This window comes from Elephantulus edwardii, unplaced genomic scaffold, assembly GCF_000299155.1.
Source record: "Elephantulus edwardii isolate Elephantulus edwardi_28Jun2011 unplaced genomic scaffold, EleEdw1.0 scaffold00286, whole genome shotgun sequence".
NCBI classification, from domain to species: Eukaryota; Metazoa; Chordata; class Mammalia; order Macroscelidea; family Macroscelididae; genus Elephantulus; species Elephantulus edwardii.
In genome coordinates, this window is record NW_006400036.1 from 1,392,482 (window position 1) to 1,419,023 (window position 26,542).

General features: G+C 41.6%; 1 protein-coding gene and 1 pseudogene across 1 annotated transcript in view; one reads left to right on the top strand and one right to left on the bottom strand.

Moving 5' to 3' along the window:
• Positions 1-26,542, bottom strand: part of LOC102852882 (ubiquitin carboxyl-terminal hydrolase 43-like) — an 80,032-nt gene that overhangs the window by 44,474 nt on the left and 9,016 nt on the right. Inside the window, 2 exon segments of the mRNA XM_006900519.1 lie at positions 690-793; positions 12,416-12,547. Coding sequence (XP_006900581.1) covers positions 690-793; positions 12,416-12,547 — 236 coding nt within the window.
• LOC102875369 lies at positions 5,779-8,292 on the top strand (annotated as a pseudogene).

Below are 26,542 nucleotides of genomic sequence, written 5' to 3' on the forward strand. Positions count from 1 at the left end.
GAGAAGGGTGCAACAATGAATGAATGGAATCCCAAAATCTCTGTAGATGTTCATTGAAATGAAAAATAAACAACCTAAATTAAATTAAAAAACCCACCACAAATAAAGGCATAATTTCCAAACTTAAAACAAGTTCTGCCTCACATGATTCTGTGATACCGTTATTTATACTGGACAGAATTGGGCCTTCTGGGCTCCTTTCACCATAATTCAGTGCTCTTTCAATCTCTTATTCCCCACCCTCCCCCAAACTCCTTGGCAGTCAAAAAGAGAATGCTGAGAAAGCAAAAAATTTAAGGAAAAGCTCTGGCAAATGCTCACTCATAACCTGAAAAGAAAAGCCACTTTCTAAAATGATTTATTTATTTATTTTTTAGAAACCCTTAACTTATGAAAGTGGATTCTCTGGCTAAAACTGACAGTGCTTCTTGTTCTTGACCATGACTGCTGTCTGGGAAGACAGTAGCCTCAGGTTTGCACTCTGTAAACCTACTCATCTAGGGGAGATGGATGGCACAGAGCCAGAAGAGGGAAACCAAGAATTACTAAGGGTCAGACAGGGTTAGTTCTCAGGTGGAAACTAAAATGGGAGAATTTCTGGTTTTTGTTGGCTTTTAACCTCAGGGTTAACTGGGCACACAATTCCCACGAGCTCTGGGTGAGGAGCTCTAAAGACATTCAACTCTTACCTATATTGTGCTTGAAAGTGACTTTGTACAAAGCTCTGGCTTAGAGGAGGCTGAGCAGTTGGAGACAGGATGTTCTCAGAGTTCTGACTGGCTTCAGGCTGAAGCTGCAAAAACACAAGGACAAGAAGCGAGATTAGATGAACCCCAATTGCTCAACCCCTCTCACGTCTATGGCCTCCTGCTGGACCCAGTATCCAGGTCGGACTAGCTCTGGACAAAATTTGGGGTTCAGGACTCCCTTTACTGTAACTCGGCACTTTCTCTATCCCTTGCCCTCCCGAATTCCTCGAGAGGCAAAAGCAAAATGCTGAAAGTGCAAAACTGAAGGACAACGAAACCTCGGAGACACTTAGAGGTGCGCCATGGGACCGGATACGCCAAGAGGCGAGCTACAGTCAGTGCTCTCAGCGCCTCCTGCTGGAGGCTGGCAGAATTGCCATAACCAAGAGTATGACCCAACAAGGGCAGGGGAAGGAGGCGAGCCAAGTATGAACCCATGGCACCCTCCATCCTTTAATGTCTATCCTCGAAAATACACTGGAGCCGAATGAAAACAAAACAAAACTCACAGCAAAAACAAAACTAAAGGATAAAACGTTGGTAGATGCTCACTCACTCTCACCCTTTTTGTGAGTTGAAGCCCCCTGTTCATTAGGCTGGCTTCGTATGTCTAGACTCCACCTGGGCAGGCTGGCAGCACCGCACACACAGTCTCGTCAGATCTTCCCAGGGTCCTCCCACTAAAGCATTCTTTCCACGTTTCCCAGGGAGGGAGTTTGAACATCAGCTCCATCCTTCTCAGACAAACCAGGCCTTCCACCTCAGAAAGTGACATAAAGGTTCTGTCTTTCCCTGTGCCTCCCCTCCTGTGTTCTTCTGTGTGTCTGTCCCCTGTGGATTCAGTTCCCTGTGGCCACTGTAACAAATTACTCCAAACTAGTGGTTAAAATGGCACAGATGTAATCTCTCATGTGCTGGAGGCCAATGTCTGGAAATTCATACCAACAGTTATGCAGAACAGAAATCAAAGTGTCCCCAAGACCAAGCTCTCTCCAGAGACCACAGGGGAAGGTCTGCTCCTGTCCTCTTCCGGTGACTGGTGGCTGTCCACTGGATCATGCTGGCTTGTCACAGCATCATGCCAATCTTCAGAGCTCTCTGCTGTCTGCACACAGCTTTCTACTCCATACTTCTCAAGTGTCCCTCTTCCCGCTCTCTTACAAGGATACTCATATTGACATTCCAGGCTCACATGAGTAACTAAAGACAACTCCTCATCTCAAATGTCTTAACTTAATCTCATCTGCAAAGTTTTTGCCATATGAGAAAAGATCTTCAGATCCTAGGATCTGCCCAGTCTTCTCTTTTCCAATTGTATAAAAGCTTTCTTAGGCCCATATATCTGGATGGGGTTTCATCAGTACAGGTATGCAGTCCAGGATGACCAATTAAAATATTCCAATCTGGCTTTTCCTCTCTGTCTGCATGAGTGAAGGTCACCATCATGAATGACACGGTGACTATCCGGGGCAGGAAGTTCATGACCAGCCGACTACTGCAGCAGAAGCAAATGGTTATTGATCTTCTTCACCCTGGGAAGGCAATAGTTTGTAAGACAGAAATTCAAGAAAAACTAGCAAAAATGTACAAGACCACACCAAGTGTCATCTTTGTTTGGATTCAGAGCCCAAGTTGTTGGTGGCAAGACTACGGGCTTTGGCATGATTTATGACTCCTTGGATTATATGAAGGAAAATGAACCCAAACACAGACTTGCATGATATGGTCTGTATGAGAAGAAAAAGATGTCAAGGAAACAGCACAAGGAGCACATAAACAGGATGAAGAAAGTCAGGAGGACTGTGAAGGCCAATGTGGGAGCTGGCAGAAAGAAGGCATAAACATTCTCCAGTGATGTGATCTGCAATGACTGTGTGGCTTTTTCACCAGAAGATTAATAAACTGTAAAACCCTTAAAAAATGTAAATATTCCAATCTGGGTGCCAGGCATCCAGGAATGGACATGCAGACTGAGCTGGGACAACCAATCCTCAGAGGCTGCATAGGATTCGTATTAGCATAAGCATTACCATTACAGGGGTTCTCTTGCCATCATGTGGGCAAAGCTGGACTGAGAAGCCAAGAGAAGAGCTAACAAGAGCCAAAGACCTACACTGAAAACAACAGACAGGCCTGTACAGTGACTGATAACACTAGGGAGGAATGCACTGTAGGACACATGGCCAGGCAGGACCAAACGTGCAGCACCTGTCCAGGGATAAAACTCAGGAGGCAGGAAGGGATAGGAAAGAAGGACAAATGGAGATGAGATAGACAAGTAGGAAGAGTCACAATGTGGAGACTGTAATCAATGTCTTAAAACACTTATGTGCACGAACCATTGACTGGAAAACCAATTTGCTCTGTAAACTTTAACTCAAATCTTAAAAAAAAGTTAAGGGTGGGGGGAAGAGAACTTATGTCACCATATAAATACTTGAATCCTGCCCTACCTGACACTGGCTCAACCTTGAACTTCCTAGTTGTAAAAACCAGGAAATTCTCTTTCTAAAGCTGGGTCAAGTGAAATTTCTGCCATCCATAGCTCTGCTGGCCTAATGATAAGAAGTTGTGCTGCAATTCCAAAGGCATGTGCTTTAAGTATACCAGATGCTTTCAGGGAGAAGGATGGGCAATTTCCTCCCATGTGATTCATTGCCTCTAAAAATCTGCTGGAGGGTCAGCTATGGGTCGGTTTCAACTTGATGGCAATCAACAAAAACAACGTTAACTAAAACAGATGCATAGAACGTGATTGAAAAGACCATGACCTGAATCAGGCACACCTTAGTCCTCAACTGACAATGAATTAAGATGACAGAAGAAGTATTGATGACTTTGAACTGCGGTGTTGGCGAACAGTGCTGAATATCCCATGGACTGCCAAAAGAACAAACAGACATGCCTTACAGAAAGTGCAGCCAGAGTGCTCCTTGGAGGCAAAGATGATGAAGTTTTTGTTTTGCACGCTTTGGCAAGTTGCTAGGAGCAGTTATTCCTAGGAGCCCTCTCATACTTAGAAAGGTAAAGGGAAGTGAAGGAGAGAAAGACCCTAAACCAGATGGATTGAGACAGCGACCTCAGCAATGGGCTTGAGTGTGTCAGAAACTGTGAGGATGGCACAGGATGGGACAGGGTTCTGATCTGTTGTTCCTAGGTTTGCTATGAACTGTACTTGACCCAACAGCACCTAACAACATAACAACAACCCTATAACTAAAAACACCTAGGTACAATAAACAGAAAAATCACTGTAAATAAATGGCAGGGTGGGGATCACTTGTAATTCTACAACTAAGGAAAAACCCAGAAACTCCGCATATATGGTCTTCTCAGGCTTTGAGATTTCCATGTGGTGACTGCTTATTTGTGTTCTTTGTGTGTTTTAGGGATGATGCTGTTACTGTTAGCTGCCCCGAGGCAGCCTCTGATTCATGGCAATCCCATGCACAGCTGAACTAAATGCTGCCTGGTCCTGCACCATGCCCATGGTCAGTTTTAGATTGAAGTGTTGTGATCATCAGGACTTTCACTGGCTGACTTACATATACAGATGACCAGGACTTTCTTCCTAGTGTTAGTCTGGAAGCTCCACTTAAACTTGTCCAGCATCACAGCAACTTCAGTCCTCTACTGACAGAGAAGTGGTGGCTGCACAGGAGGTTCACTGACCGTGAATGGAAGAGGAGAATCCTATCAATGAGCCACCACTGACCTCAAAGGAAGGGATGATTTTGTTGTTGTTTTGATGCCACTGTTTGACTTCTAGTTCATGGTACGCTGTGAGCTAAAAAGGAATAAAATGTTTTCCAGCCCTGTATCATACTTTGATAATTTGCAGTTGATCCACTGTGATGTACAGCATTTTCACCAGCTGGGTTTGGGTAGCTGGTCATCGGTCTTTCCTCCCTTGGGTTGACTCAGGCCATTACATCTAAATAAGCCACAGACTTTCAGGTCAGACCCTCTTAAGTCTGAATCCTGACTCTGTCCCTTCCTTAGCTGTGTTGCTTCAAGAAAGTTACCCAGACTCTCCAATTCTTGATTTACTTATGCACTCACTCCTAACTTGTTGACATGGTTAGGTTTCAAAGGCAAGGTCATTCTGTGAAAATTGGCATTATGCAAAAATGGAGGATGGCCACATCACATTACAAAATGAAAGATGACGGCACAATTAGACTACTTTCAAGTTACCTTGTTACATAAAGTGCCAAACCATGGAGAATCATGGCTCAGCCACACTGGCACATAACCTGAGCCATCACAGTCAACGTCACTCTCACCTGGTGTTTGTGGCTGCCAGACATAGGTCATTAGTGCACAAAATCATCACAGAACAGATTTTTCACTATTGTAATAAACAGGAAACAAAATTTGACTTTGAATCTATTTCACTCTAATTTCAAAACCATCTCAGTATCATGTTTGAGGTCTTGAACACTAATGAGTGAAGACCAGATAAGTTGTGGGAGGATATTAAGAATATCAACCATGAAGAATGCAAAAGGTCTTTACAAAGAGGAGGAAGAAAAGACCAAAACGGATATGAGACTCTGAATATTGCACTGGAGCACTGAGAAGCCAAAGCAAAGGGAAGAAATCAAGAAATTAAGGAGCTGAACAGAAAATTTAAAAGGGCAGTGCAAGAAGACAAATTAAATTATTATAATAAAATGTGCAAAGAGCTGAAGTCAGAAAATCAAAAGGGCTGAACTTGCTCAGCATTTCTTAAGCTGAAAGAACTGAAGAACAAATTCAAGCCTTGAGTTGCAATGCTTAAGGAAAGTTTTGGGCAGAATATTAAATGATCAAGGAAGCATTAAAAGAAGATGGAAGGAGTATACAGAGTTACTGTACCAAAAGACCTTGGCTGACACAGAAGAGTTTCATGAAATAACATATGAGCAAGATGCTCTGAAAAAAAATTTACAAAAAATGTTGGGTAGCGCCCTGCAGCTTGAGTCCTCTCTCTTTCTCTCTCACGCCATCATCTGCATTTGTCTGCCCGCATTCTCACTGTGCCACTATGCCTTGCTCCGAAGACACCCTCGCCATCTCGCCCAGCCAGTGGGCCAGGCCTGCGGAGGTGGTCGGTGTGCGGCTACGCTTCTCCAGGCTCTCAGAGCATGGTGCACGGGCCGCGGGCTACGACCTGTCCAGTGCTTATGATTACATGCTTCTACTCCTGGAGAAAGCCCTTGTGAAAACAGACATTCAGATCGCCCTTCCTTCTGGGTGTTAAGGAAGAGCAGCTCCACGTTCTGGCTTGGCTGCAAAACATTTCATAGATGTAGGAGCTGGTGTGATAGATGAAGATTACAGAGGAAATGTCAGTGTCGTACTGTTTAATTTTGGCAAAGAAAAATCTGAAGTAAAAAAAAGGTGATTGGAACAGATTTTTAAATCCAGAAATAGAAGAAGTTCAAGTTTTGGATTACACTGAAAGGGGTTCAGGAAGTTTTTGTTTCTACTGGAAAGAATTAAAACTTAGGCCAAGAATTGAAAATATGTTTCTGTCTCATCTTTCATTAAATAAACTTTTTTCTCTCCTCCCCCACAAAAAAATTGACAAAAAACAAGGCCCCAGGAATTGATGGTATACCAATTGACATATTTCTTTTTTTTTTTCAATTGACATATTTCAACAAAAAGATGCTGCCCTGAATATATTCACCAAGTTTTGCTAATAAATCTGGAGGACAACCACCTGGCCAATTGACTGGAAGAGATCCATTATCCCAATCCAATGAAAGGTGATCTGACATATTATGGAAAGTATTAAACAATATCATTAATATCACATGCAAGCAAGATTCTGCTAAATATTATCCAGAAACAACTGGAACAGCACATCAGCAGAGAATTGCCAGTTGTGCAGGCTAGGTTTAGAAGAGGTTGTAGCACTAGGGATATTATTGCTAATGTTAGATTGATCTCAGCTGAAAGCAGAGAGCACCAGAGGAATATCTATCTGTGATTCATTGACTATGCAAAGGCATTTGACTGTGTGGATCACAACATACTCTGGCTGACTCTGAGAAGATGGGAATCCCAGAATACTTAATTGTGCTTGTGTGAACCCTATACTTTGATGAGAAGACAGCAGTCAGAACAGTGAAAGGAAACACTGCATGGTACAAAATCGGGCAGGTGTATGCCAGGGATGTGTCCTATCTCCATATGTTTTCCATCTATATGTGGAACAGATCATCTGGGAGGCTGGGCTCTATGAGGAGGAATGTGGCATCAGGACTGGAGGAAGACTCATCAACAATCTGCATTATGCACATGACAAAACCCTACTTGCTGAAACTGAGGAGGACCTGAAGCACTTGCTGCAGAAGGTCCAGGACAGCAGCCTTCAATTTGGGATTAAGCTCAGCATCAAGAAAACAAAGAATCTCACCACTGGTCATATTGGCAGCATCATGATAAATGATGAAGAGATTGAGAGACAGTGTTAACAGCATTAGTTCAGTTGGCTCCAAAATCAGCACTCTTTGTACCAGAAGCCAGGAAATCAAAAGATAATTTGCATTGGGAAAGTCTGCTATCAGGGACCTCTCCAGAGTACTGAAGAGCAATGATGTCAGTATTGAGACTAAGGTGCTCCTGATCCAGGCCATGGTCTTCGCAGTTACTTCTCCCCCCACCCCTGCAATTACTTTTTACACATCAGAAAGCTGGACAACCACTAGGGAAGCTAGAAGGAAAATTGGTGCCTTTGAGCTGTGGTGCTGGAGAAGAGTACTGAACATACCATGGCTTGCTAGGAGAACAAACAGGTTTACCCAAGAGAGGGTGAAACCAGGCTCCTCCTTGGAGGCAAGAATTCTTAGGCTTTGTTTGACATACTAGGCATGTTGCAAGGAGGGACTAATCCTTGGTGAGGGGTACCATGCTTGGGAGGGTAGAGAGACAGCGCAAGAGAGAAGACTCTGGATGAGAGAGATTGATTCAGTGACCGGGGTAATGGGGGGTAGGTGTGTCAGAGACAACAAGATTGGCACAAGATAGAGCAGGGTTCACAGCTGTTGTACATAGGGTCGCTATGAGTCACAAATCACACATAACAACAACAATAAATAGTAAATGTTGAGAAATGAGGTAGTTCGTAAGTGAGAAACATGCTATATGGAAGGAGCCTAGAAGGTCTCCATAAACGGCCACGGTTATTTACAGTTTACATAATACTGTAATTTGTGGTCTGAGGAATATGATATTACTTTCCTTGTTTCATGCATTTTGGCAACCCATGAGTACCATTTAGGCATTAAAATTGTTTATGCACCTAGGTAAAACTATTCGGTTTTAACAACATCATTTGTTTAAAATTCAAAGCAACCCAAATGTCCATCAAATAATGAACAAAACCAAAACGAGTATATCCATACAATGCAACACCATTCAATCACAAAGAAAAATTGAATTCTGATGCAAGCTACCACATGGATGGGCCCCGAAAACTGTATGCTGAGTGAAGTCAGACACAAAAGGCCAAATAGTATAAAACCCCATTTTCTTGCAATATCTAGAATAGGCAAATGCATAGAGACAGAAAGTTGACTGGTGGTCATCAAGGGCTGAGGGGAAGGGAAAATGGGAAGTTAGTGCTTAAGGAGAACTAAGTTCTTATTTAGGGCAATGAAAAGGTTTAGGAAATAAATAGTAGTGAAGGTTGCACACACACACATACACACACACACACACAAATGGATCTCTTCATACTTGAAACATATATTTTTCATATACACATACACACACAAGTTTTCCTTTTGAAAGAGAAACAAAAATGACATTTGGTTATATGGACAAAGATGGGGAAATAAACCAAAATGATCCTAGAATCATGATTTCCAAACAAAAAATGAAGTGATGGGAAAGTAAGTGATGGCTGAATAGATTAAAAACTGATAGACCAAGAGTTCTTTAACTGATTCATGAGAGGGATGAAGAGAAAGTAAGAAGATAAACTGGTCCAGCAATTTGAATGACTGAATCTGGGTCATTTGTGAGCTACAACAAAAGTGATGTGTTGTTGAATCATTACCAAAATTGGTGAAACATTTTCTTTGACTACACCAGGGTTGCATCCTATCTCCATACCTTTTCAACCTATATGCAGAACAGATTATCCGGGAGGCTGGGCTCTATGAGGAGAAATGTGGGGTCAAGATCGGTGGACGATTTATCAACAACCTGCGTTATGCGGATGACACAACCCTGCTTGCTGAAACTGAAGAGGACCTGAAGCACCTGCTGCAGAGTGTCAAGGACTGCAGCCTACAATATGGATTGAGGCACAATGTCAAGAAGACAAGGATTCTCACCACTGGACCAATTGGCAGCATCAGGATGAATGGTGAAGAGATTGAGATTGTACACAGCTTTAGTTTGCTTGGCTCCACAGTCAACAGTCTTGGCACCAGCAGCCAGGAAATTAAAAGGCACACTGCCATGGGAAAGTCTGCTGTTAGGGACCTCTCCAAAGTACTGAAGAGCAATGGTATCTCTCTGGAGACTAAGGTGCCTCTGATACAGGCCACGGTCTTTGCAATCACTTGTTATGCATCAGAGAGTTGGATAATGACCAAAGAGGATAGAAGGAGAATTGATGCCTTTGAGCTGTGGTGCTGGAGAAGAGTATTGAGAATACCATGGACTGCTAGGAAAACAAACAGATTCGTCCTGGAAAGGGTTAAACTGGGGCCTCCTTGGAGCAGGGATTCTGAGGCTCCGTCTAACATACTTTGGACATGTTGTGAGGAGAGACAGGTCCTTGGAGAAGGACATCATGCTTGGGAGGGTGGAGGGACAGCGCAGGAGAGGAAGGCCCTCTATGAGGTGGATTGATTCAGTGACTGGGATAATTGGGATGGGAGTGTCAGACACAGTGCGATTGGCACAGGACAGAGCAGAGTTTAGGGCTGTTGTACATAGGGTCGCTATGAGTCGCAAGCGACTCAATGGCACATAACAACAACAACAACAACAACGAGTACATTACTCATGGATACTATTATCCTACCTTTGTTCAAGTTACAATAACTTCACTTATCTCTACTTGCTGTCAAGTCAGAACCTACTTACAGGTGACCCTCCATTGGTTTTCCAAGGCTGTAAATCACACAAGGCGCGGCTTCTTTTCTTTCTCCTTTGGACCCGCTGGTGTATTCACACCACCAGAGGTGTGCAGCCTTTGAGCTAGCAGCCAGGTCCTGTGCGCTATGCCCTCTGAGTGCCCTTTACTTTCTTGACTGAGAGATAAAAAGAATGGATGTAGAAAATATTCCATCATTGATTTTTATCTCATAGTGTCCATGTAGAATATAGAGCAAGGTTCAGATCTGTTGTACACAGGTGACTTGATATCACTGTAACAATATAGAACAAATCTATCATATCCCTGACCACAGCTGTTAGAAATTGTTGGTGTTACAATTATTGTAGTGCTGTCCTTTCCCCAAAGACATTTTGGAGTTTTGTCAAAATCTGGAATATGAACAGTAAAAATCATCCATCAGGTGGCTCAAAAAAAGTTGGAAAAAGTTGGAAATTGCTACTCTGTAGAGTAAAAAAACCAAGAAAGCACAGCAGTAAGGTTGAGACGGCACAACTGGAAAGAAATAAGGCTGATACTCACGGCCTCGGGTAACCACACGAATGCACACAAAAGCCCACTGTGGCACATCAGTCCCCTGGTTGAGGGTCTCTCCTTCACCGATCCTTCCCACTTACTAGTATCATGTCCTTCTTCAAAGAATAGCCCTTTCTAGCAACATGCCCCAAATATGTAAGACAAAAATCTCATCATTCTTGCCTCCAAAAAGCACTCTGGGTGTATCCTCTCCAACATGTATCTGTTAGTTTTCCTGGCTGTCCATGGGATGTTCAGTGCTCTTCTCCAACACCATAGCCCAAAGGCATCAATTCTATTTCTGTCCTCCTTGTTCACTGTCCAACTCTCAGATGCATAGCAAAGGATAGGAAAGACTATGACCTGAACCAGATACACCTTAGTCCTCAAAGTGACATCATTACTGATCAATAATTTGGAGAGGTGCCTACCTGCAGACTTTTCCATCTCCTGCTTTCCTGACTACTGGTACCAAGGGTGTTAACTGTGGATCCAAGTAAAATAAAGTTGCTGACAGCTTCAATCTTTTCGCCATCTACCATGATGTTGCCTATTGGTCCAGTGGTAAAAACCTTTGTTTCCTTGACATTGAGATAAAATCCATATTGAAGGCTACATTTCTTGCTCTTCTGCAAAAGTGCTTCAAATTCTCCTCACTTTTAGCAAGGAAGGTTTTACATATTAAGCCCAAGAAAGTACAAGTCCCTTATTACTGCCAAAATGACTCAGAGCTGAACCTGCAGTGGGTTTTCAGATACTGCAAATCTCACAGAATGTTGCCCATCTTTCTCCCATGGAGCCGCTGGGGGATTCAAAGGGCCTGCCTTTGAATTGGCAGGGCAGTTGCCTATCCACCCACTCCCTATTCATTGCCTGGGTAGTGCAAATGGTTAATTAAGTTTATTCAGAGGTGCCTCTTAAGAAAAACTTAGGCGTCTACCACTGAAAACCAGCCATTGATGATCTCTGAGAAGACACACATGGCTTCATCATGACTCATAGGTGACTGGGTGGGAAAGGGCTCAGTTATTCACTTTATCGCTGGGATTAGGGAGGATAAGAAAGACTGCACTGGTGGGGAGTGCCCTGGCTAGAGCAAACAGAGCCAGAGAAGGCAGCGGGGCACAACCCTGCGTAGAAAGTAACCTGTACAGTCACACAAGACTCTAAGAACCTAAACGTCAAGATTCCATTTCGAAGAACCAAATGAAATTCAATGAAAAAGTTTAAATCATACAGAATACAATGTTTCAAGAGCAGTGCTTAAAAACATTATGACTTACTAGTCAAACTAAAAAGGAGAAATATTTTATTTTAACACTTACAGAAAGAAGCAAAAGTTGCCTAGTGGTTTACCAGAGGCTAGAGACAGGACGTTGGCCTCTAGAGTGTTGCTTTTCTTTAACTGTCATTTATCTTTGCCAAGCACCAAAGAGTACATGAACCCTGCTCACTGCCGCCAAGTGGGAATTGATCATATCTGACCTTTCTATGTATTTTCAGAGGCTGTAAATCTCACAGAAGGAGATCGCTCATCTTTCTCATGAAGCTCCTGGTGTGATCAATGGATTCGCACCAAAGTCCCCACAGATGGCAGCATCAGCGCTCTACTGTTTCAGTCTAGGGAGACGGAAAACACTAGGAAATGGACAGTGGTGATGGACAACATCGTAAATGCAATTAATGGTACTGAATCGTGCATGTGAAATGATTATTATCCTCATGCATGTATGCTGTTGTCGTATACCTTAAGTCAAAACTCACTCATAGCTGATCTTTCAGTGGGTTTTCAGAGGCAGAATAATTGATGGGAAATTGTCCATCTTTCTCCTGCAGAGCAGGTGGTAGACTGGAACCATGTGCCTTGGAGTTGACAGTGCAGCTTCTTACCACTAAGCCACCAGAGCTCCCTTAAATATGTATGTGTGTGTGTATACACACACATATGTATATATATGTATATAGAATTATGACGATAATGATAACTTCTAATCACAACCGTTTGGGTTTTTGTAAAGTAGCTGACCTTCTCAGCCATCTCCCTTCGGGAAGAGCCATCCAAGTCCTCATGCATGCGATCCAGCAGCCAGAGGAGGAATTCCAGGGCGTCGTGCTGAGAATTGCCTTGGAACTGGGAGCCATGCTTGGAAACAGCATTCTGCAAGGAAATAAAGAAAACAGGACATTCAGTTTGGTCTTTCAAACAACCAAAGAGCCTACCAGTCAGCCTGTCGTCCTTATTCATCTGAGACCTGGGAGGACAGCAGAGGAAAATGCAGGGTAAGGAACACTCCTTCTAGCTGAAGCCTGAGACAGTGTCCCAAAGTGGCTTTGGATTCAATCTCAAGTCCCGTGATCCCAGCTGTACGACACTAGACATGTGCATGATGGGGTTCACAATGGCTGATTTCTCAGAAGATCACTTTGCCTTTCTTCTGAGGCATCTCTAAGTAAACTTAAACCTCCAATATCTTGCTTAGTAACCAAAGACGGCAGTAGCCATCTGTACTTCCAGGATCTCCCCGCATAAAAGCATCCTCTATTCCAGAACTACTACTAATACATGTATTATATGAGGTGGATTGATTCAGTGATTGGGGTAATCAGGGTGGATGTGTAAGAGACAGTGAGCTTGACAGGGTTTAGGGCTGTTGTACATAGGGTCACTGAGTCACAAGTGACTTGACGGCACATAACAAGAACAAGAACAACAACAACAATATATGTATTACATGTAATCCAGGCACCTGTCCTTTTGAAAGCCCACTGAGGTTTTGATCGAGTGTTTGGATACTGTCCGCTGGCCTACCCTTCCTGGTGTGCGCATCCTTTGTTCTTGGGGCGCCACACTTTCCTGGCCATCCTCCCTACTGACACTCCCCATGCTGGCCGTCTGCCTCACTAGTAAGTGTCTTCAAGCCTTCTTGTCCTCCGTGACTTTATTAACTCTCAAAGCATCTTCTTAATGAACAACTTTCCCTCAACAGTGGGTCTAACAAAATCTACTTCCTTAAACACTACAAACATAGCTCCTTTATTACCTCTTTCTAATATGCACGAAAGGAGCTCTCGTGGCTTAGTGGTAAGGAGTTGTGCTGCCAAGCCAGAAACATGCGGTTTGAGTCCACCAGTTGCTCTGTGAAAGAAAGATGGACAATCTCTTCTCGTGCCATTTGTTGTTGTTATATGCTGTCGAGTTGCCTGCAACCCATAGTGACTCCATGTACAGCAGTTCTGAACCCTGCCCTGTCCTGAGACAATCTCACTAATTCCAACACACCTAAACCCATTTTCCCAGTTACTGTATCAACCCATCTCATCCAGGGTCTTTCTCTTCTTCGCCATCCCTCTACCCTTTAGAGCGTGATGTTCTTCTCCAAGGACCAGTTCCTCCTGGCCACAAAGTGCCAAAGTATGTGAGCCAGAACTCTTCAAAATCCTAACCTTCAAGGAGAAATCTGGTTTCACCTTCTCCAAGATAGACTTATTTGTTTTCTTGGCTGTCCATGGTATGTTCAAGACTCTTCTCCAGCACCATAACTTGAAGACATCAATTCTTCTTCTGTCATCTTTAGTCATTGTCCAGCTTTCTGATGCATAGCAAGTAATGGTGACTATCATGGCCTGGATTAGGTGCACCTTATTCTCTAGATTGACATTGTTGCTTTTCATTACTCTGAAACAATCTCTGACAACAGATTCTACCAGTGCAATTCATCTTTTGATTTCCTGACTGCTAGTGTCAAGAGTGTTGATTGTGGAGCTGAGCAAGCTGTAATTGTTAACAACCTCAATCTCTTCTCCATCTATCGTGGTGCTGCCAATTGGCCCAGGGGTGAAAATCTTTGTTTTCTTGATATTTGGCTTCAATAGATATTGAAGACTCAGTCCTTGACCTTCTGCAGCAAGTGCTTTAGGTCCTCCTCAGTTTCAGCAAGCAAGGTTGTGTCATCTGCATAACATAGGTTGTTGATGAGTCTTCCTCAAATCCTAATGCCACCTTCCTCCTCATAAAGTCCAGCTTCCTAAACGATCTGTTCTGCATATAGATTGAAAAGGTATAGAGACAGGATACATCTGTAACACACTCCTTTCCTGATTTTGAATCATGCAATGTTTACTTGCTCTGTTCTGTGGACTGCTTCCTGGTCCAAGTAAAGGTTTCATATAAGCATAATCAAGTGTCTAGGATTCCTATATTCCTCAAGCTTAGCCACAATTTGTTGTAATCCACACAGTCAAATGCCTTTGCACAGTCAATGAAATACAGATAATCTTCTGGTACTCTCTGCTTTCTGCCAAGGTCCATCTGACATTGGCGATAATGTCTCTAGTATTACGACCTCCTCTAAGCCCAGCTTGTATTTCTGCTAGTTCTCTGTCAGTGTACTCTTCCGGTCATCCCACGCCATTCACTGCCTCTGAAAACCCACTGGAGGGTCAGCAATTAATCAGTTCCAACTTCACAGTATGTAACAACAATAATAATATGCATGAAATTAAGAGCACAATCAAACTTTTCTTTCTGCACTTAGATTATGAATTGATTAGGCCAGCCATCCATTGCTTTAGTATATATTTACAGATGACCTACCACATGTTATAGAAGTCCCTGGGTGGCACAAACCATTAAGTGCTCAACTGACATTTGAAACTCCCCTGAGGCTCTGTGGGAACCAGGCCTGGCAGTTGACTTACAAAGTTCACAGACTTGAAAGCTGTAGGGAGCAGCTGCACTGTGGCCACACGGGGTCGCCAGAGTTAGTATCCATTCCACCACCACTAACAGTGCTGACTGAACAAGTCACACAAGACCCCTTGCCCACATGGAACTCATATTCCCTTTGCTTGTCCTGTTAACCGGTGTAACAACTTTGTCATTGCCTACATAACCTGTTGCTGTTGTTGTTAGGTGCCATCTATCTGACTAGAACTCATAGCAACCTTCTCTGAAGAACAGATCATAACAGATCGGGATCTTTCTGTCCTGCACCCCTCTCACCATCTCCACCCTGCTCAAGTCCACTGTTGTAGTTTTGTGTCAACTTACACAACAAATTATTTTCTTTAAAATGTGTGTATATGCACACCCATGTTTATTGTGGCCTTGTTCACAAAAGGTAAGAGCTGGAAACAACCCAAGTGCCCATCAACAAAAAATGGATAGAGAAGCTCTGGTATATTCACACAATGGAACACTACACTGCATTGAAAAACAAGGAACTCATGCAATATTATTCAAAATGGGTGACCCTGAAGGACATTATGCAGAGTGAAATATCTCAGTCACTAAAGGACAGATACTGCATGGTGCCACTGTTGTAAAGAGGGACTGATATCGGGGTTGGGGTGAAACTAAGAGGGGATAAAAGATGTATACTGTATTGAAACAGATGAGGGAGAGAACTGTATATGAGGAATATATGATTAGGTATTATTGTCATGACAAGAGCCCAGAATGAAAGCTGTATAGTGAAGTGAACTGGGAGAGGGGGTATAACAATGAAATAATTTTTTTTTTAATTTTCAAAGAGAAAAGTGAATGGAGGGGAGGGGTGGGCAGGGAGGAAAATGTACAACAATGAATGAATGGAAATCCAAAGTCTCTGTAAACTTTCATTCAAATAAAAAAAAGGAAAAAATTTCTTTTCATTAAATAAAATAATTAAATCTCTAAAAAAATGTGTGTATGCTACCCTATGAAATAAAATTTTTTAAAAGCTAGAATATATATTTATACTGTATTATTACTCTGATATTACATAAATGTACAGGTTGATTTTTTAAAAATTTGAAATGGTAACATACTTACACTTTTTAAAACGATCAGTAAAAAAGAAAAACAATGAAGTCTTATTCCTATCAGGTTCTACCTCTTAGAGCCTATTTCCTGAAAGCAGCTACTTTCACAGTTTCTGTAACCTCTTTCTAGGGATTATTTCAATGCAAGGAAGAACCTGAGTTATTATGAATTGAACTGTGTCCACCTAAAACATCCAGCAGAATCCTAACTCCTACAGCTATGAATAGGGAGCTGTGGTGGACTAGTGATAAGGAGTCACGCTGCCAACCCAGTGACAAGCGGTTCCCATCCGTCTGCTGCTCCAAAGAGAATGACAGGCAAGCTCCTCCCATGTGATTTTTTTTTTCTTTAGAACATTATTATTTCATAAAAGACAATGATAAAAAAGGAAAAAACATTTCCATGAGAAGCAAAACCCTCCCATGCCTCTGAAAACCAGCTGGAGGGGCAGCTAAGAGTTGGTCCTGAGCTGATGGTACACAATGACAACACAGCTCTGAATGTGATGCAATGCACCATAGCTGCAGTCACCTCAGTCCCAACTAGTGCACACAGGCAGGACACAATGCCCAATCCTGTGCCATTCGCACAGTCAGCTGTAGGTCAGGGTGTTTCTTTGTGTGCCCACATGATTATTGACTGGCCAGGTTTTGTTAAGCACCAAAATGTATCAACCAATAATAAATAGTACCAAATGGCATTGGATAGTATCAAAGAGTACCAATTAGTATCAACAAGTACCAAATAATATCAACCAGTACCAAATAGTATCAACAAGTACCAATTAGTATCAATCAATCTCAAATTGTACCAAAGAGCATTAGATAGTATCAACCAGTATTATAGTATCAAATAGCAGTAAGCACCAAATACTGCCAACGAGTACCAAATAGTATCAATGAGTACCAAATAGTATGAACGAGTACCAAATAGCATCAACCAGTCTCAAATAGTACCAAATAGTAAACCGAGCTCAAGCTCAGCCCTAGTTTGAAGGAATCTATCAGAAAAGGCCAAGGATCAGAATGATTTTCCTGGCTGCCAGCAAGCCAAATACACAGGGCTCTCTCTTTTCTCTCTCTTTCTTCTCCCCTTCACTTGTTTCTTTTTTCCCTTTTCTTTCATATAAATATATATGGAAAATATATACACACATCTCATAACTGGGCCAACTGGCAGTACCATGATAGACAGGGAAGAAACTGAGGTTGTTAATAATTTTGGCACTGGCAGTCAAAAAAGCAAAAGATGAATTGCCTAGGGAAGGCTGCTGTTAGGAATCTCTCAAAAGTGCTGAAGAGCAACGATGTCAGTTTGGAAACGAAGGTATGCCTGATTTAGGCCATGGTCTTCACAATTACTTGTTGGACAATTACCAAAGATGACAGAACTGATGTTTTTGAGTTATGGTGCTAGATAAGCGTATTGAATGTGGACTGCCAGGAGAATAAACAGGTTTTATCTTAGAGGGGGTGAAACCAGACTTCTCCTTTGAGGCAAGGATTTTGAGGCTCCATCTCACATGGTTTGAGTATATGCTCAGGGGGAACCAGTCCCTGGAGAAGCACATGATGCTTGGAAGGGTAGAGGGACAGTGCAGGAGAGGAAGACCCTGGATGAGACAGATTGATAGTCACTGGTATAACGGGAGTAGGTTATGTTGGAGACAGGGAGACTGGCTCAGGATAGAGCAGAGTTCAGAGCTATTGCACGTAGGATCACTATGAATCACAAGGGCCAACCAAAAAGCAGGCAGTTTTAATCCATCAACTGATCTTCAGGGGGAGAGAGACAGAGAATTTAGAAATGTCCAAAGGGCCCACCCCAGGCTTTCAAGTAAATCACAAACACCCACCAGGATCTAACTTTGGAGGGAGACTCATCAATAGCCTGCATTATGCAGATGACACAATCTTACTTGCTGAAATTGAGGCGTATTTGAAGCACCTGTTGCAGAAGATCAAGGAAGGTAGCCTTCAATATGGTTTGTGTCTCAGTATCAAGAAAACAAAGATTCTTATCACTGGACCAAAAGGCAGTGTTATGATGGAGAGAAGATTGAAATGGACTATAGCTTCATCTTGCTTGGATCTACAATTAATACCCTTGGTACAAGCAATCAGAAAATAAGGAGACACGTTGCACTGGTAAAATCTGAAGTTAGGGACTTCTCCAAATTATTGAGTGATGTCAGTTTGAGGACTAAGGCGCGTCTGATTTAGGCCATAGTCTTTCCAATTACTAGCTATACATCCGAGACCTGAATAATGAATAAGTATGAAAGAAAAAGAATTGACGCCTTTGAGCTGTGGTGTTGGAGAACAACCTTGAACATCCCATGGATGCCAAGAGAATGAGATGGTGGAGCCAGAGTGCTCTTTGGAGGCAAGAATGCCTCACATACTTTGGACATGTTGCTAGGAGGTGCTGTTCCTTGGAGAGGGACATAATGTTGGGATGGGTGGAGGGTCAGCAAAGGAGAGGAAGATCCTCAACCAGGTGGACTGGCACAGTAACTGCTGCAATAGGCTCTTGTGTGTCAGGAAGTGTGGATGGTGCAGGACAGAACAGGGTTCAGATCTTTAGTTCATAGGGTCACTGTGAGTTGCGCTCAACTCTATGGCATCTAACAACAAACAAAGGTTTTACCCAGACCTTACCCATTGCTGTTGTTGTTATGTGCCATCAAGTTGTTTGTGACTCATAGCGACCCTATGTACAAGAGCCCTAAATCCTGCTCTATCCTGTGCTAACCTCACTGTTACTGACACACCTACTCCCACTACCCCAATCACTGAATCAATCTATCTCATCAAGGGTCTTCCTCTCCTACACTGTCCCTCCACTCTCCCAAACATGATGTCCCTCTCCAAGGACTGGTCCCTCCTTGCAACATGCTCAAAGTATGTCAGACAAAGCTTCAGAATCCTTGACTCCAAGGAGCAGCCTGGCTTCTCCCTCTCTAGGACAAGCCTGTTTGTTTTCCTAGCAGTCCACAGTATAGTCAACACTCTTCTCCAGCACCACAGCTCAAAGGCATCAATTCTCTATCATCCCTAGTCACTGTCCAGCTCTCCAACACATAGCACATAACTGCAAAGACTATAGCCCAGATCAGGAGCACCTTAAATCTCCAGCCTGACATCCTTGCTCTTCAGTACTAGAGTGGTCTCTGACAGTTCACCCCAGTTACTCCAATTCTACACCAATACTACCAACATCTCCACTCAGGTGAACAGACAGCTTCTCCAACAAAACTCAAAAACCAGTTTTTCCTGGTAATGTCAATGTCATCGTTCAGTTTATCTCTCACTTCCCCATCAACCATTTGTCAAGAGTTCTAATCCTAGCCTCCAGAGGAGTCTCCACCTTGTCCTTTCAGTGAAGTTCTGTCCCCACTGGGGGTCCTAAATACAGGTGACCAAGGACAGCATCCACTTAAGAATGAAGCCAGGCCCTAGGATCACCCTCCAGGTTCCTAGTCAAGTGGATTGATTTTCCCACACTCCAGCTGGGCAATATCACCTCCTGACTAGAAATCCTCCCTTTCAATCAGTAGCTGAGGGTATGAACTATATGCACTTTCAAGGGACTCTCATACTTTCCTTCCAAGCTTTTAACCACTCTGCTGTGTGTCTCAAATGTCCAGGTAAAGGGACCCCTCAGGAACCCAAACACCCTTCTCCACTACTTCTACAGACCCTGTCATTGTTTTCATTCTTCCTTCTATGTGACATCCACTCTCTCCCAGCTAAGTATGGTAATCCTTTTTAAGACTGACAGCCTCTTAATCCAACCCACAGCTGTCAACCCATGAGAATCCTCTGCTGGTCTCTGAGCTATAAACATTTACAGGAGGAGATGACCTCATCTTTCTCCCATGGATCTGATCTGCTGACCTTTCAGTAAGCAGCCCAACACATAATTTACTACATCACCAGGGCGCCTTTCCAAACAACCTTTCAAAAAGGGAGAATCTGAAAGCATCAAGAAAGGCCTTAAAAAGATCCCTTCTGACTTTGGCTCTTTGTATGTTTCATTATAATATTTTGCTTTGTCTTCTCAAGCTGCCCTTGGAAATCTTCTGTTCATCTCCTTTACATCAGCATTTCTTCCCCTTGTTTTGGCATGCCTGAATTCTAGTATAATTTTCAGAGTTTCTTCTGACATCTGTTTGGTCTTTTCTTTCTTCCTTGTCTTTGTAACAACCTTTTGATTTCTTTATGAACCATATTCTTATTGTTATTCCACAAATCATCTAGTCCTTGATAATTTTCATTCAATGCATCAAATCTATTTTTCAGATGGTCTTTAAATTCAGGTGTGATAGATTAAAGGCCATATTTTAGTTCTTGTGGATTTGTTTGCATTTTCTTCAATCTCAATTAAAGCTTGCATGTGAGTAATTGCTGATCTTCCTAGGTTATTTGTTTGGGATTTTTGTTGTTGTTGTTGAAAATACACATAGCCAAAGAGATGCAATTTCAAGAACTTCAACATGTACGGTTCAGTGACACTGATTACATTTTTCAAGTTGTGCTATCATTCTTTTCCCAATTATTCCAGCACCATTAGCCTTGCAGTTCTGGTCCCATAGCAAATGAGGCAGTTCACAGAGGCAACTAGCTGTGCATTCCATTTTGTAAGCTCAAAGATCTGAAAAATAAAATTCAAGCCCCAAGCTGCAGTACTGAGATATGCTATAGGCAAAATCTTGAATGTTCCAGGAAGCATCAAAGGAAGACGGAAGGAATACACAGAGTCACTGCACCAAAAATAATTGGCTGTTGAAGAGGTGGTCATTTCCCCATTTGATAAGTTCTATTTCCTTGTTAAATATCAGTTGACCATAGATAGCTAGGTCTATTTCTGGGTTCTCAATTCTGTTCCATTGATCTATGTGCCTGTCATTGTACCAGTACCATCTGTTTTGGTTACTACTGCTGTTTGGTGGGTTTGAGATCAGTGAGTGCTGTACCTCTCACTTCATTTTTGTTTTTCAAAAGTGCTCTATTGATATATAACTAGGTATTTCTGTCATCACAGGAGACTAGACCGAGGGCTACATGGTGGAGGGGACCTGGGGGAGGGTTTGTAAAACAATGAAAGAATCTTTTCTTTTACTTTTCCATAATTTTTGGACTCATGTACTTATAACTTGTTAGTCAAATTTGTGTCTTCTAGGTTGCAACACCCCCATGATACATCTTCAAGGATATGAACATGTACGGCCAAGCACAATCAATAAGAGTGCATCTAAATTCCAAAATCAATCTCCATAATAGTCTATGTGTTTCCTACTGCCAAAGGGGCCCTTTAGAGTAGTGAGAGAAGATCTTCACCCTGAAACCCACAGCGTCCCTTTTCAGCAGGAAGTAGCTAAGAGAATACGCCATCCCCTTTTCCTTATGACTCAGGGTGAAGTCTCTCTCAGGGAGGAGTGATAGGGAATGGCAAAGGACACACTGACAAAGAAGATTAATCAGAACTGGCTTTGACAAGCACTGTGGCATTTGGACAAGAACAAACTGGGAGGAGGGTAGAGAGAATAGTGCAACAATGAATGAATGGAAACCCAAAATCTCTGTAAATGTTTATGAAAATTAATAAAATATAGAAAAAAAAAACAAAAGTGCTCTATTTACTCAGTCTCTTTCCTCTCCAAATAAATTTGGCAATTTCCCTTTCCAATAACAACTGGATGGATTGAGAAATTGTGGTACATTCACACAATGGAATACTATGAAGCACTCGGGAACAATGATTTTGAAAAATACTACATAACTTGGGAGAGACTGAAGAGCATTACATTTGAGTGTAAATACTATGTAAGATCATTATTGTAAAATTAGAAAGATAACTAGTAAAATATGTATGGGGACCCCAGCTGGGAAGAGGTGAGAGGAGAGGGTTGAGAGCCCAAACCTCAGGGCTGCACAGTGCGGTAGGTAGAGGGAGGAGGTGGGAAGGATCTGGTGGGTACCTGAAAAGACTGAATAATGATGGGCAAGGTCCGATAGTGATTGATTTTATAAAACATTGCATGAGAGTGACTGTATGAAACACAATATAATGAAGAATAGTGTGAAACATAATGTATATGAACTTTGAGCAAATCAATATTTCTTGCAATTTTTCCATGAGTCAATTTTTTTTAAAGTATTGGTTTTATAAAAATAAAAAGGGTCAAACTCAGCATTTCTTAAACTGAAGGAACTGAAAAACAAACACATTCAAGCCTCGAGTTGCAATACTTAAGGATACTATGTGTAGAATACTAAATGATCCTGAAAGTATTAAAAGAAAGTGGAAGGAGTATACAGAGGAACTGCACCAAAAAGAATAGCCTGACACAGAAAAATTTCAAGAAACAATATATGATCAAGAGGCAATGGTGATGAATGAGGACATTCAAGCTGCTTCGAAGGACTTAGCAAAAAATAAAGCCCCAGGAATTGACAGAATATCATTTGACATGTTTCAACAAACTGATGCTGCCCTGGACATGCTCATCAGGGTGTGCCAAGAAATTTGGAGGACAAACTGGCTAACTGGATGGAAGAGATCCATATTTATTCCCATTTAAAAAAAAAAAAGGTGACCTGACAGAGTGTAGAAATTATTGTACAATATCACTCACATCATGTGCAAGCAAAATTTGGGTAAAAATTATCCAGAAATGACTGGAACATTGACAGAGAACTACCAGAAAGACAAGCTGGATTTAGAAGAGGCTATAGCACTAGAGACATTATTGCCAATGTCAGATGGATCTTGGCAGAAAGCAAAGAGTATCAGAGGGTATCTATCTGTGATTCATTGACTGTGAAAAGGCATTTGATTGTGTGGATCACAACAAATTGTGTTTAATTAACCTTGAGGAGGATTTTCATAATATTTAATTACAATGTACTTAATTGTTGTTGTTGTTGTTGTCATCAGGTACATAATTAGCAAAAAAAAAAAAAAATCCCTTCTCTGCATAAACGCAGCAATTCTTCTTCTGGGAATTATACCTAAAAAACCAACCAACCAACCAACAACCACCATGACTTTGGAGAGATTCCTGACAGCTTACTTTCCCAGTATATATATCTCTTGGTCTCTTGGCAGCTGGAACCAAGGAAGATTGAATTGCCGACAATTTAAATCTTTTTTTCTCCATCTATCATGATGTTGCCTATTGGTCCAGTGGTGAGGATTCTGGTTTTCTTGATGTTGAGATCCATATTAAAGGCTACAGTCCTTCATCTTCTGCAGCAAGCAGCACTTCAGGTTCTCCTCACCTTCAGCAAGAAAGAATGCATCATCTGCATAACTCAGGTTGACAAGCTTTCTTCCAATTCTGTTGTCACACCCTTCTTCAACAAGTACAGCTTTTTAAATTATTTGCTCAGCATGTAGATTGGATAGGTATGAAAAGTGGATACATAGAAAAAATAGTTTGCTTGAATGCTTATTTATTTAAATACATATAACATTTAAAAGAAATAAGTTGACTGAGACACCCAGAATTGTCCAACCACACAAATTTTTATCATTTTAATTGTCCAATAGTAAAAATTACTATATTGAAATCTTCACGTTGATAAATGTAAATGAGCTCAGTTTCTCTCTCCTTTTTGCTGTCGAGTGGGAAAATATTTATCCTTCACCATCCAATGTGTTCCCAAGTCTGTAAGTCAGAGAGGAGATTGCCCCTCTTCCTACCTCAGAATTGCTGAATCATCAAAGAACGATCAAAGAGGACCAACTAAAGCACCCTAACTCTCTAAGTCCATAGCTCTGTAAACTCCATAGAACTAGAGATCTATAGAGTTGAGATAGAGTTTAAATTCCTTTCAGTCAATGCAAAAGTTCTAAAATATAGTTCAGATTTTAAGATGTTAACTCCTCAGGCAAAAATCACTTTTATTCTTGAAAATTAAATGTGAAAACTTCTGTGTGTCAAAAAACAAAAATTCAAGCATATCTATATGACTAAGTTTTGCACACACACTACATAAGAAACCCAGCTGGTACAGTGGTTAAATGCTAGACTGCTAACAGGAAAACTGGTTCAAACCCACCAGTCACTCACAAGAAAATAATGTGAAAGCCGGCTTCCTTCCGTACGTGTATGTTTAGAGCCCAGAAAACTCTACAGGGCGGTTCTACTCTCTCATACTCAGTCACTGTAAGCTGGAAAAGGAGTCTAGGTGGTGCGAGACTGTTGAGGTAATCAGTTCAAACCCATCAGCTAGCTGCTCCATAGGTGAAAGAGGTGACAGTGGACTTTCATAATTACAGCTGTGGAGATTCTACAGGGCGGGAAGTTCTACTTGGTCCTATAGGAGACTGTGAGTTGGATTTGACATAACAGCACTGGGGTTTATGGAGATGAGTTGGAATTGGCTCAGTGGCACACAAAGCCAATTTATCTCCATGTGTATCCAAAACCTAAAACACACTGATTTGGGTAGTGGAATTGCTGGGTCCAATAGTATTTCTATTTCAAACTTTTTAAGAAAGCCATACTGCCTTCCATAGTGGTTGCACCATTTTACACTCCCACCAACAGTGAATAAGGGTTCCAGTTTCTCCACAACCTCGCCAGCATCTGTTGCTTGCTGTTCTGTTAAATTTTGCTATTGTTACTGGATTGAGATGATATATCTCATAGTTGTTTTGATTTATATCTGTCTTAGAGCTAGAGATTTTGAACATTTCTTCATGGGTTTGTTTGCCATCTGAATGTCGTCTTTGGTGAAGTGTCTGTTCATATCCTGTGCCCATTTTTCAATTGGATTGTTTACGTTTATCTTGTTGTGGTGAGTAGTTATTTTCATTTGTACATTTCTGTTTTGATGTTTTTGTGGGTTTTGTAACAGTGGACTGTGTACTTCACTGGTCACATCCTAAGTATAACAGTGCTGGGCAAACATTTCCTAAGATTTTCATTTTTTCTAATAACTTAAATTCTTAGTTCCTCTGGAAGACTTCCCACAGAAAGTCTATTGAAATGTGATTAGAACTACATTAGCACTAAATATTAACTTGGAATGGATGAAGCACAGTATTTGATATTTCTATCCTGTATCATGGTCTAGCTCTAGCACATAATCTTTTTCTTTCCTTAGGAATGATCATCTTTTAAAACATATTGTTCTTCTTGTTATGTGCTGTCGAGTTGCCTGCAACTCATAGTGACCCTATGTACAATAGTCCTAAACTCTGCTCTGTCCTGCGCCAATCATACTGTCTCCAACACACCCATCCCGATTACCCCAGTCACTGAATTAATCCACCTCATAGAGGGTCTTCCTCTCCTGAGTGTAGTTCCACTCTCCAAGCACGATGTCCCTCTCCAAGGACTGGTCCATCCTTGCAACATGTCCAAAGTATGTCAGATGAAGCTTCAGAATCCTTGCCTCCAAGGAGCAGCCTGGCTTCACCCTCTCCAGGATGAATCTGTTTGTTTTCCTAGCAGTCCATGTCCATTCAATACTCTTCTTCAACACCACAGCTCAAAGCCATCAATTCTCCTTCTATCATCCCTAGTCATTGTCCAGCTCTCTGATGCATAGCAAGTGATTGCAAAGACCATGATCTGTATCAGACGCATAGTAGTCTCCAGACTGACATCTTTGCACTTCAGCACTTTAGAGTTCTCTAACCATAGACTTTCCCACTGCAATACGTCTTCTAATTTCCTGCCTGCTGGTGCCAAAAATGTTGACTGTGGATCCAAGCAAACCAAAACTATATCTTATTAAAATTTCTATTTCATATTTCTAAATACTTTTAAGGAAGTTCTAGTGGCCTGGTGGCAAGAAGCTACACTGCAATCCCAAAAGCACAAGGTTCTAATCCAGCAGCTGCTCTACGGAAGAAGGATAGGTAATCTGAGTTATGGGTCAGTCCCAACTTGATGACATACACCACCACCACCACCACACACTTTTACAAATAAAATCTAATTGTTCTATGTTCTATAGTGTTATTGCTTCTGTTTATCTTTAAAAAGTCACCAAAGGTCTAAACATTTAATGACAGCATTTTTTTTTATTTTACACTGGTTTATTTACAAAGTTTGTATACATTGTTTTTCACACTGAATCTTTCCCCTTAAAAAATGGATTTCACTGAGCAATTTTCTTTCTGTTCAGTTTTTAAAAGACCTTGACATGTTATATCTTAATATTATTCTATCCAGAACTTCCAAAACATAAGAGTGATGAAAAATACATAAATTCTTTTGCTCTAAAAAATTTATTTTAAAACAACTATGAGATATCATCTCACTCCAGTAAGAATAGCAAAATTTAACAGAACAGCAAACATCAAATGCTGGTGAGGTTGTGGAGAAAC